The sequence below is a fragment of the Heteronotia binoei genome, chromosome 1 (genome assembly GCF_032191835.1).
Source record: "Heteronotia binoei isolate CCM8104 ecotype False Entrance Well chromosome 1, APGP_CSIRO_Hbin_v1, whole genome shotgun sequence".
NCBI lineage: Eukaryota > Metazoa > Chordata > Lepidosauria > Squamata > Gekkonidae > Heteronotia > Heteronotia binoei.
Window position 1 is genome coordinate 112,682,910 of NC_083223.1, and position 12,459 is coordinate 112,695,368.

At 43.9% G+C, this 12,459-nt stretch overlaps 1 protein-coding gene across 1 annotated transcript; it reads left to right on the forward strand.

Moving 5' to 3' along the window:
- The first annotated feature begins 220 nt into the window (after nucleotides 1-220).
- Nucleotides 221-12,200, forward strand: HINT3 (histidine triad nucleotide binding protein 3). The gene is made up of 5 exons (XM_060238894.1): nucleotides 221-464; nucleotides 3,439-3,556; nucleotides 4,586-4,655; nucleotides 5,363-5,489; nucleotides 10,886-12,200. Exons 1-5 carry the CDS (start codon nucleotides 270-272, stop codon nucleotides 10,931-10,933), a joined length of 558 nt encoding a protein of 185 aa, XP_060094877.1. The 5' UTR covers nucleotides 221-269; the 3' UTR covers nucleotides 10,934-12,200.
- The last annotated feature ends 259 nt before the right edge of the window (nucleotides 12,201-12,459 follow it).

Below are 12,459 nucleotides of genomic sequence, written 5' to 3' on the forward strand. Positions count from 1 at the left end.
TTTGTTAAATAAAACGCGGCACGTTTTCCTGGCAAAATGCAAGCTCACACACTCGCCGCTCTTCCGCAAGGAACAAGCCCGCCCACTAGCCTAGCCGGAGCCCCGCCTTCAGCGCCGCGCTAGGATCTTGCGCCCGCCTCCTTTCTCACGTTAAGGAGCCTTTCTCTATGCCAAAGCACCAGGGCGGAGCCGACAATCTGGACTTGCTGCCGGGTTTTATCTCTTGAAAGGTAGCCTGGAGCTCAAGAGCGGCCGGAAAGCAGAATCCGATGGCCGGGGACGAAGGAGGGAGTTCGGGCTCGTCTCCTGCTGCAGAGCCTAGTCCCGACACAGGAGCTGGTGCAGGTGCAGCTGGAGGAGAGTGCGGCGGCAGCAGCAGCAGCAGCAGCGGCTACGATAGCAAATGCATTTTCTGCAGGATCACTCATGGGGAGGAGCCGGGCACCGAACTGTTGCCTTGCGAGGTGAGGCTACTCTGTAACACGCCCCTTTACAGCACCCGTTTGCCTTCGGCTTGCAGTAGCTTTCAGGAGCGATCCCTTGGCTTCGTTTGCTTCTACGCAAGGTCACATTTATGCCCCTAAAAGAAGAGTCTGGGCTATGGCGGCGAAAAAAAGCTTAGTTTCTGGCTTCGGCCCAGATCCAGCAGTAAATTGGTCGTTTAAAACGTACCTTCTGCTTCACAACCTGTTTCAGAAAAATGGGCTCAACATCTTTAAAAAGTGATCTACTGTAAGATGAACCACATCAGATGAGACGATTTATTTACGATTGAGGGCCATGGTTCATATGTATGCACACTGCTTTGTAACCTAAGCACGTTCTGAGGGAAGGCCTATGGTATATACAGGCTGTATGTAGCTTGAGGGAAAAAGAGAAAGGTTGATGGTAGAAAATGGATAAAAGCATTAAAGAGAGAGAAGGGCAAATCGAAGAGACACCTGAAGGTGGGATCCAAAAAAAAAAAAAGAGAGAAGATCGCATATAGACTGGAAGAGGGAAGTAGTGGGCCTGGAGTAACGGAAACAGACTGGCAGGAACTTTCTCATATAGAGATAGCTGAGGGTGGGCTACACACCCCATTAGAAAGGCTGTGAACAAGATCTACTGTGATTCTCTTAAAGCTCGGGAGAAGCCAGTTTAGTGCAAAGTGTGTGATGAAATTCTCCTTGCATACACAAAATAAATTTTGCCTATTTGACCCCAAAATAAATACACAAAATAAATTTTGCCTATTTGACCCCACAAGGGGAAATGTACAGATTTCTACCCCCCAGGGCACCTCTCTTCCCCATACTAGCTTTTAAAAAATCCTTAAAAACAAACATGCAGAAGAACTATTCATTCACCTGCCCATCTCCTGTATTTTGCCTTTGTCATAAAAGGGATTCATTTGTGTTTATTCACTGTATGTGTTGGTCAATTAGAGGCATTAACTATTTAAATTGGCATACAGAGAGATTGTTAAGAAACACGGAGACTAAAGGCTGATTAACTGTCAGTCTCTTCCCATCTCTGAGGGCAATAAGCATTGAAGACCTAAATCTTTATGTGCCAGTGTAATTTTATAATGTAAATGTCGCCTTTGCATCTTTTCTAACACCATTCCACTTGCTATTTACCAGCTACTTTAGTGCCTTCACACGCCTTGTATACAGCCATTTTACAATCATTTTTATTTCTGTCTTTTTCTTGTCACCTAGTAGATGAATACCCAGTGATGTGGGTTTTCCTGGAAAATTCAATGGGACCATTTTCCAGTTCCAATTTAATAATAATCTGGGTAACAAAAATGAATAATGCACATACTGATGGGGGACAGACTTCTGGGTAGCAGTGTAGGAGAGTGTGTGAGTGGACTGTAAGCTAAACATGAGCAGTCAGTGCCATGCAGCTGCAGAAAAGGTAGTCTTGGCATGTATTTATTTATATTTATTTATACCTTAAATTTCTATCCTGCCCTCTCCGCAAGCAGATTCAGGGCGGCTCACAGTCAGTTCAGACATTATATTTACAATTAAAACCAATAAAATACAATTACAATTAAAACATTCTATGGTGCTGTACATTTTCAATATAGGCAGGCTCTTCTTTCCTGATGGTGATCATATAGTAAATGTAGCTCTTTAGTGATGTATCAACAGAGGCATAGCATACCAATCACAAAATCTACTCCCGCTATATACTGCATTGGTCAGGCCACACCTGGAGTACTATGTGCAGTGCTGGAGGCTTCACTTCAAAAAGGATGAGGACAGAATGGACTGGGTGCAGAAGACAGTGACAAGGATGATCAGGGGCTTGGACCAAGCCCTACAAGGAAAGGCTGAAGGACTGGGAAATGTTCAGTCTGGAGAAGAGAAGAATGGGGGGGGGGGGGAGATTACTCTTTAAGTATTTGAAAGGCTATCATTTAGAGGAAGGTATTCTGTTGGCAACAGAGGACAGGACTTACAATAACAGGTTTTAATTGCAGGCAGAAAGATACCAGCTGGATACCAGAGAACCAGTTGGATGTAGTGGTTGTGTGTGGACTCTTATCTGGAAGAACCGGGTTTAATTCTCCACTCCTCCACTTGCAGCTGCTGGAATGGCCTTGGGTCAGCCATAGCTCTTGTAGGAGTTGTCCCTGAAAGGGCAGCTGCTGTAAGAGCTCTCTCAGCCCCATCTACCTTACAGGGTGTCTGTTGTGGGGGAGGAAGGTAAAGGAGATTGTGAGCCACTCTGAGATTCAGAGTATAGGGCAGGATATATATCCAATATCATTAAAAAAACATTTCTCCAATAAAACTAGTTCAGCTGTGGAGTTGGCTGCCTTGGGAGGTGGTAAGCTCTTACTCACTAGAAGTCTTCAAGCAGCATCTGGACAAACACTTGTCAGGGATGTTTTAGGCTGATCCTGCATTGAGTAGGGGGTTGGACTAGATGGCCTGTTTGCCCCTTTCCAACTCTGTGATTATATGAAATAAACTCTGTGATTCTATTAAACAAATACTTTAAATATTTAAATCTCTTTAGCAAAATTTAATCTTAGCAAAGGAACAATTACACCATGCACAAGCACTAGGGTTTGTCCATGCTTCTTATTCCACATGTAGCTCATCTGACGTGATTGATATGTAGCACAACAGCCTCGATGACTGTAGATAAAAAGACAATGGAAAAAATAGCATCAGAAAATTGTACACCTATGTCACGGAGAATTTCACTTCTCATTTCAGCCATCTTATGTTGGAAGAATTAAATAAATGGGTGTTAGTGATAATGCAGATACAGTGGACCCACAAATGAAGGTTCTTTTATAGTCTATAGTCCTCGGAAGACTGATGGATTAATATATACCTTTAGCTCAAGTGACTGCTAGAGTGGTTCTTACTATCATACAATGTGCCCAAGTTTGTCTCCTAAATAACAAGTTTTCATTTTCTCTTCCATTAGCATGAAGACCTGGTGTGCTTCAGAGATATCAGACCTGGAGCTCCACACCATTACTTAGTGGTGCCAAAAATACATTTGGGAAACTGCAAGACTTTGAAGAGTGAGCACATCCCATTAGGTGTGTTATACTGGAATTTGGGAGATGGAGATCCTGATCAGTGTTTCTGCCATTGATTTACTGGGGTTCCACATTTCCATGTCAGCTGTATACATCTGAGTTCCTAGCTTCTGACTTCTTGAAATCCTAATCAGCACACATGCTCTTGAGACACATGGCTTATTAGCCTCTTCTTGCTAACTTAAAAACTAGAAAAAGTATTGTTGGTGTTTTAGGGTAGCTTGAGGTTTTGAGAATGCTGCATTCTAAACTGAGACTTATTTCTGTTCTTGCATAGTTTGACTGTGGAAATAAAGAATACTCACAGTTTTGCTCACAGTGTTGGGCAGTTTGGATCAGGAAGTAAATCAGTCTGGAACCTTCTGCTTTCCCCTATTGTTCCATCCTTCAAAAATGTATTTTGTCAGATCCTGCTAAAGCTGCAAAATTCAGCTTGAAGACTTGACTCCCCAAATGCTGTTGCCTGCCTTTAAATGTAAGCTTCTGGTTCAGATAATAGAGAAGTTAGCTAGTACTTTTACTTTGGACAAAACATGTGTGTGTATGTTGAGGAGCTAGCTTGCCTGGGCCAGGAAATGCTTTATTAAAATAGCCCTCAGAAGACTGTTTTCAATTGCATATTATGGGTGCTTTTGCTATGTTGCAAGCCATCTAACATGCTTGATGCCCTTACTGGTGAGCCTTCATTGACCTAAGTTTTTGAAGGTTGTAAGGTCTTTTGGTCTCATTATAACTTCCTTGATCGCTCATAGCCCTGAACTGTTTCAATAAATCTTAATATAAAATTGTGTTTTTTGTTTGGCCATTTTCACTGGCTAAGAACAGCTCTACTAACCAACTTTAGAATTAAAAAAAACTTATCTCAGTCCTTTTCTGAGCCTATCCCTTTTCTTCTTGAAAATAAATCATACTGCTCTCAGCAGAGTTAGTATTCAATTTGGATGTGTCTGGGATTGAACTGTTGGACTTCAATGCTTTGGAAATCTGATTCTTAAATCTGATTTTATCTTTTCCTCTTGGATTTGACAGTGGAAAGAATGATGGCAGTTGGAAAGAGTATTCTTCAGCGCAATAAGTTTACTGACTTGAATGACATACGGTATGTTTCCAGAATGGAAAATATCTAATGTGCTCATAAAAACAAAGTAGTATTACATAATAAGTTTTTTTAATGACCATGAAGTAGTTGCAATATAGCCAAGACTCTTAGGACTTAGCATTAGGTTGCCCAGGGTTCCTTGACTTTCAGTTCTTGGTATGGAAAGCAAAATGCTTTTAGTGTTGAAGTATGGCTCTCATGCATCACATTCTAATAGACAGCTGAAAGCATTTTATAGGAAAAGCCGGAACTAGTGAAATGCCTTTACATTTGCTTCATGAAGCCAGTACAAGAGTTTCTCTTTCTCCCTGCATCTTTCCCCACCCTTATGTAAAGCACTTGCAGACAACAAAGGTGCTATATGTTAGTTTTCCTGCATTAATGTAGATTGGAAGAAGCCCAGTGAAAACAAAGGCTAGTAATTTCTGCATGGTGCTGTATCTTGCAGGCTAGGAGTAAGCTAAAAAAAAATGGAACTAGATCAGAACAATCATAATTTTATCAATAAAATGGACAAGTGGATTACATCTGTCCACTGATGCAAAACTAATTCCAAAGGATTTGTTATTTCTGATAGGCATAAAGTGCCTTGTATCTAAGAAATACCTCTGGTTACCTGGTTCAATATTTATGTTAATTGTATACTTCATGCTATATCTTTATTTTATGCTGCTGAATGACTGATAAGCTTTTTCTCGTTTCTCAAGGATGGGTTTTCATTGGCCTCCATTCTGCTCTATTGCCCACTTGCATCTTCATGTTTTGGCTCCAGCCAGTCAGTTGGGATTTTTGTCCCGAATGGTATACAGACTCAATTCCTACTGGTTTATCACAGTAAGTACTGCTATTCAGTGACTTCCTGGTTGTAGCATGGTGCAACTTAATTAAGTTCTGGTGCTCATAACTTCATATTGCTTCTAGCCGTAGAGACTTTGTTGTGAAATACTCACTTATTCTTAATAAAATGGGACTGGGTCCTTCCACATCCAAGCGAATAGGTCAGTTTATATTCCATCAGTCTCAATACTTGATATTAATTTTTAAGTGAAACTGAGGTTGATATAGTCCTGTCCATGAACGTAGACAATTCCACTGCTTTAGCTTATCATTTTGACAGTTGTAGCCAGTGTTCTCTCTAAGCCGAGTTAGTGTGAGCTAGCTCACAATTTTTTAGCCTCCAGCTCACACATTTTTGTCTCAGCTCAGAAAAAATGGCTTTAGAACAAACTAATTTATGCAGTAGCTCACAAAGTAGAATTTTTGCTCACAAGACTCCATGGCTTAAAGGGAACATTAGTTGTAGTTGGAATTTTATTTTGCACTATAAGGTTGTAAGCCACTTTAGTAATCCTTGATAGCAAAGAGAGATGAAAGGTAATTCAGGTATCAACTTTACTGTCAACTTCCACATGAAGACAATGCTCCAGTTCAACATTCAGACTGGAGCTGGTATATTTTTACTATATGCATACATATTGTCCCCTACTTGTCCACTATCTAGTTTTTCCCTTATTTTACTCTGATCTTTCCGAAATCTGGTTTGATATGATCTTTTGGAAGAGATCATGCCCAAAGCACATTTCATTTTTTGCAGATCACACCTACTTTGGCATAGTTTCCTTGCCCCAGTTCCCCTGTAGCTGCCACTTCCCCTCCCCTCTCCTATAAGGGAGGGATTAAAAAAAAGTTGGTAATTTTTTAAAGTTGGCAATTGACATATGGCTTGTCAACTATTGATATAGAATCATAGAGTGGGAAGGTACCTCTAGGGTCATTTAGTCCAACTCCCTGCACAATGCAGGAAATTCACAAATGCCTGCCCCCCCCCCCCCCCCCACTGACACTTGCTCCTCACCTGGAAGATGGTAAAAAACCCCAACAACCCAAAAGCCTTCAGGATCCCAAACTGGTCTATCGCTGTAGCATTAAGGTATGTCAGTTACTGATAATAAGCTACAGTACTATGTTGATTACCAATCTGAACAGTGAGGCATAGTTTGCTGTAGCTGAAGGCTATAACAGTATGTCAATTACCATTTTTTAAAAAGTTCTTCAGTGGTTTGGAGCTCAGGAAAGCAAAGTGTGGGGTCCATTGCTACTGCAAGTGCAGAAGCATTCACAATGGCAGTGAATTCCATGGAGAGATTATCAGCATATGAAAGTACCTAGGCGACTGCACAGCATCGAAGGAAACCTGAGTTTGACCCAGAGGCATCTAGTTGCTAACTACTACTGCTATATATTAATTGTGCTCTCTCTCTCTCGGCTTGGCTTCGCGAACGAAGATTTAAGAAGGGTGCAATAGTCCACGTTTGCTGCAGGCTCGCTGGTGGCTGACAAGACCAATGTGGGACAGGCAGGTCCGGCCACAGCGGCTGCAGGGAAAAGTCTGATTTAGGGTTGGTCCTGTAGCAGTGCGATTCTTCCTCAATCTCCTTTTGTCCTCAAGACCAGCTATGCGTGCGTTCTCAAAGGAAGAGACAGCCTGGTGGATGGTGTGCCTCCATGCTTTGCGATCTGAGGCTAGGTCAGACCACTGGTGATGGTTGATGTGACAGGTGCTAAGGGATTTCTTCAAGGAGTCCTTGTACCTCTTCTTTGGTGCCCCTCTATTTCGATGGCCGGTGGAGAGTTCGCCATACAGGGCAATCTTGGGAAGGCGGTGGTTTTCCATCCTAGAAATATGCCCTGCCCAGCGCAGCTGCGTCTTCAACAGCAGTGCCTCGATGCTGGTAACCTCTGCCCGCTTGAGGACTTCAGTGTTGGTCACAAAGTCACTCCAGTGGATGTTGAGGATGGTGCGAAGGCAGCGCTGATGAAAGCGCTCAAGGAGTCGCAGGTGATGACGGTATAAAACCCACGATTCGGAGCCATAGATGAGGGTTGTCATCACAACCGCTTTGTAAACATTGATCTTTGTGCCTTTTTTCAGATGCTTGTTGCTCCACACTCTTTTGTGCAGTCGGCCAAATGCACGGTTTGCCTTTGCCAGCCTGTTGTCAATCTCCTTGTCGATCTTGGCATCTGAGGAGATGATGCACCCCAGGTAGCTGAACTGCTGGACTGTCTTCAGAACTGATTCACCCACAGTGATGCAGGGAGGGTGATAATCTTCCTGGGGTGCAGGCTGGTGGAGAACTTCTGTCTTCTTCAGACTAACTTCTAGGCCGAATAGCTTGGCAGCCTCTGCAAAGCAGGACGTCATATGCTGCAGAGCTGATACCGAGTGGGAGACGAGTGCAGCATCGTCAGCAAACAGTAGCTCTCGGATGAGTTTTTCCATTGTCTTGGAGCGAGTCTTTAGTCGCCTCAGGTTGAACAGGCTGCCATCGGTGCGATAGCGGATGTAGACACCATCGTCCTCATCTAGATCTACTGCGGCTCTTTGAAGCATCATGCTAAAGAAGATCGTAAAGAGAGTTGGCGCGAGAACGCAGCCTTGCTTTACACCTGTGCCTATTGGGAAGGGCTCCGAGAGGTCGTTGCAGTGTCTGACTTGGCCTCGCTGGTCTTCGTGTAGCTGGATGATCATGCTGAGGAACCTTGGGGGACATCCTAAACGTTCCAAGATTTGCCACAGGCCTTTCCTGCTAACGGTATCGAAAGCTTTGGTAAGGTCGACAAAAGTCACATACAGACCCTTGTTCTGTTCCCTGCATTTCTCTTGGAGCTGCCTGAGAACAAATACCATGTCGGTGGTGCTCCTGTTAGCTCTGAAGCCGCACTGGCTCTCTGGGAGGAGTTCTTCTGCAATGGTGGGCACCAGTCTGTTCAGGAGTATTCTGGCAAGGATTTTGCCTGCGATGGAGAGCAGGGTTATCCCCCGGTAGTTGGAGCAGTCTGACTTTTCCCCTTTGTTCTTGTATAGGGTGATGATGATTGCATCGCGAAAGTCCTGTGGTAATTTGCCTTGTTCCCAGCAGGTGACAAGTACTTTGTGAAGTGAGCTATGTAGTACTGTGCCCCCATGCTTCCAGATCTCTGGTGGAATTCCATCAACTCCTGCTGCCTTGCCACTTTTCAGTTGCTTGATGGCTTTAACAGTCTCTTCTAGGGTGGGGATCTCATCCAACTCTGTTTTCACCGGTTGAAGTGGGGTGAGGTGGATTGCTGAATCTTGAACTACGCGGTTGGCACTGAAGAGAACCTGAAAATACTCCGACCACCGGTTCAGTATGGATGCCTTGTCTGTGAGGAGCACTTGGCCGTCTGCACTATGCAAGGGACTCTGAGCCTGATATGATGGACCATATACTGCCTTCAGGGCTTCGTAGAACCCTCTTAAATCACCAGTGTCTGCACACAGCTGGGTTCTCTCTGCAAGCTTGGTCCACCACTCGTTCTGAATGTCTCGAAGCTTGCACTGGAGGTTGCTACATGCAGCGCGAAAGGTTGCTTTTTTCCCAGGACAGGAGGGCTGAGCAAGATGTGCTTGGTAGGCAGATCTCTTTTTTGCCAGTAATTCTTGGATCTCTTGATTGTTCTCATCAAACCAGTCCTTGTTCTTCCTTGTGGAGAACCCGAGGACTTCTTCAGAGATCTGCAGGACGGTAGTTTTTAGGTGTTCCCAGAGTGCTTCTGGAGAAGGGTCTGTGGGGCAACTGAGGTCCTCAATTCTTGACTGGAGTTTTGCCTGGAAGGCAGCTTTGACTTCGGCTGACTGGAGGCTGCCAACCTGAAACTTCCTCCGAGGGATACCTCCTCTCCTGGGTGTGGGTTTAAAGTGAAGACGGAGATTGCAGCGTACAAGACGATGGTCCGTATGACATTCTGCGCTGGGCATTACTCGGGTGTGTAAGACATCGCGAAGGTCTCTCTGGCGCGCCAGAATGTAGTCGATAAGGTGCCAATGCTTGGACCGTGGGTGCATCCAGGTTGTCTTCAGACTGTTCTTCTGCTGGAAGATAGTGTTGGTGATGGTGAGCTGGTGCTCCATGCAGAATTCTAGCAGGAGGCGCCCGTTGTCATTGCAGTTGCCAATGCCGTGTTTGCCAAGTACTCCTTTCCAGGCTTCCGAGTCTTTACCTACTCTGGCATTGAAGTCGCCAAGGATGATCACCTTGTCCTCTGTAGGGGTCTTCTGTACGAGGTTGCGTAGATCAGCATAGAACTTGTTCTTTTCTGCAGGATCTGCTTGAAGGGTTGGGGCATACACACTGAAGAGTGTTGCATGCTGCTTGTTTTGAAGTGGGAGGCGCATGGACATGATGCGATCTGAGTGACCTGTTGGAAGGTTTTCGAGTTTGGAGGCAATGGAGTTCCTGACCATGAAGCCAACGCCAGAAAGGCGGCTCTCAGCCTTTGACTTACCCGACCAGTAGAGGGTATAGCCAGCACCGTGTTCTTGAAGACTACCTTCCTCAGGGAAACGGACCTCACTGAGAGCTGCTATGTCGATATTCAACCTGAGAAGTTCGTGGGCAACTAGAGCAGAGCGTCGTTCAGGGCGACCACTGCCTACTGTGTCAAGCATGGTTCTGATGTTCCAACACGCAAGCTTTAGTCTTTGCACACTTTGTGAGGCAGGTGCATGCCTTTTCTTTGTTGTTATTTTTCGACCGCAAGTAAGGATGCCCGTTGACCGCGGCTAGCCAACTGGGGTGGGGGAGACGAGCTTTGTTTAGGCCACCTTTTCTAGGCCCCTCTCCGTGTGGAGCAAGCAGTGCTGTCCCTAGATAAGGCTGCTTGGTCGTTCAGGGTGCTGCCGAAAGATGCTTTCGTCTCCGGGTTAGCATCAGGCGACCAATATCCTGAACCGCCTACATGCAGGATCGGGACTGCGGCTTCCAGTGGCACCTTCCACCTGCCGTTTCGCCCCTTGCCTATCGCTGCAGGACTTGATGCGTTGTGGGTTGTGTGTGTGGATATGCCCTTCAGGCCTGCGCAGAGGAATTTTTTAGGTGAAGCGCAGTGTGCGCGGTACTGGCTCCACCCTTTCACCTGGGGGTCATCTGCCATGGCCCAGTAAGCCGGGACGCCGGCAGTGAGTCCTCCAGGTGGTAGGTGTTACATTAACGAGCTCTATCTGCCCGGGTTTGATGTTAGAGTTTTCCTTCTCGTAGGCTGGCGAGGTTGGTGCTAATTGTGCTAATTGCCCTTGAAAGACTTAGTCCACATAAGAGCACTCATGCCTCTTCTGCAAGCTTTGGAGCACTCTCTTACCTCCAAAAGCTAATAAGTCTTTGGAAACCATCAGAAAAAAACGTAACTATCTCACTTTGTTTCAACAGGCTGAGCAACTGATGGAACGACTGAAGGCTGAAAGTGCTGCAAGCTGAAAAGCACTTGTCACTAAATGGCACTTTAGTTTGTGACTGTTAAACATAATTGAAGACAAGTATTGAAATGCTGCTATATAATGGTTGAACTATTGGGTAGTGAACATTGTACCCTAAAATTCTCAGGCAAATATAATAAATTAAAACCCCCAAGCACTCTTTAGAGTATTCATGTCTACAGATCAGAAAATTAAGTGTCCAGTGTCTTCAAAAAGATAACAATGAATCCTGCATAAGAAAGCAATTTAATATGTGCATCTGGATTGTCTGGTTTTGTTTAAACAATAAAGGGGTTTTGTGCCTATGCAATCCATGAGCAACTCTTGGCATAACAATGCTAACAGTAGTTACAATGACTATTGGTGCTAAATCTCTTGATCACTGATGCATTTACATGAGTAAGTACATCAAAAACAATTACTCAGAACTCTGTGTAATGAGAGGGATTATACTGTTGGACCGTGATATGGTTGTTTGAATGTAGACTTACTTTATCTAGTTAAGTGCATGTATTTTAAGAATAGGAAGTGAATTATAGGACAGAACAAAAGTAAAGTCATTGTTTGAACTTAAGGCTGTAAAGTTGAACATATGCAGACAGTTCATGGGGCTTATGCTGGGCTGAAACTTGACTCCTAATTATTGCTGTGGAATGTAGAGGCAATGTCATAGATATTAAGGTGTGTTTCAAGCAGCAAGAAGCTACCACTTGGAGACAGAGCTTGGCATCTAAGCCTTAGGGAACGTCAAAATGGCTTGAAATGACTTTCTCAGCACCTTTGCTGTTTAATTGTTGTCTTAGCAGTGATGTTAACATTATGCAATGTTCATACACCTTTTCCAAGAAAAATTACTTGAATGAGTAGTGATTACAAATGTGCATTATTTAAGCAATGTAATTGCTTCGTACAATTGCCCATTACATTTGTGTTCAAAGTATGCCAAAATAAAACAACCACTCTTTGTGTATTTCTGTGGACTTTAGAGTTTTAATCGTCTTTATTTATTGGTTATTTAGCATGTATTTTGCTACTAGGATTAACTTCTGAATGTTGGTTAAAATCATTCAGCAAACTCAGTCTCCAGTAGAGGAGGGGGAAGCTGCCTACCATGTTGAACTGTTAAAAACTAAATGTTAAAGTATGAATAGACTATATATGTATTGTGACTGTGAGTTTATGTAACATAATGGAGTGAACATAATGGAAACCAGTTGAAACACTGTTATGAGAAGGAAAAATCCTAATAAAAATCATTATCTGTGGAACTTGTGAGCATTTTTGTATATATTTGAGCAGGAAAATTGCTAATTGTGTACTGTAGAATTTCTGAAGCACATGACTGCAACACCTAATAAAGCATCAAACTCCTGTGTTAGAACTATTGGGAATCATGCACCCATTATGTGAATTTGAGACTAGCTGTTGCTAAATGATAGTTGGTTCGCCCTGACCTGCTTTTATGTGATGTCTTAAAGCTTGTAACCTTACACGAAACGGGGGGGGGGGGGGGGGAGTTTTATCAGG

Excerpts from the sequence above, each read along its gene's own strand:
- HINT3 (XM_060238894.1), top strand. The coding sequence starts at position 270 with ATGGCCGGGGACGAAGGAGGGAGTTCGGGCTCGTCTCCTGCTGCAGAG. Across the intron at positions 465-3,438 it reads CCGAACTGTTGCCTTGCGAG|CATGAAGACCTGGTGTGCTT; the intron begins GTGAGGCTACTC and ends CTCTTCCATTAG. Across the intron at positions 3,557-4,585 it reads GAGTGAGCACATCCCATTAG|TGGAAAGAATGATGGCAGTT; the intron begins GTGTGTTATACT and ends TGGATTTGACAG.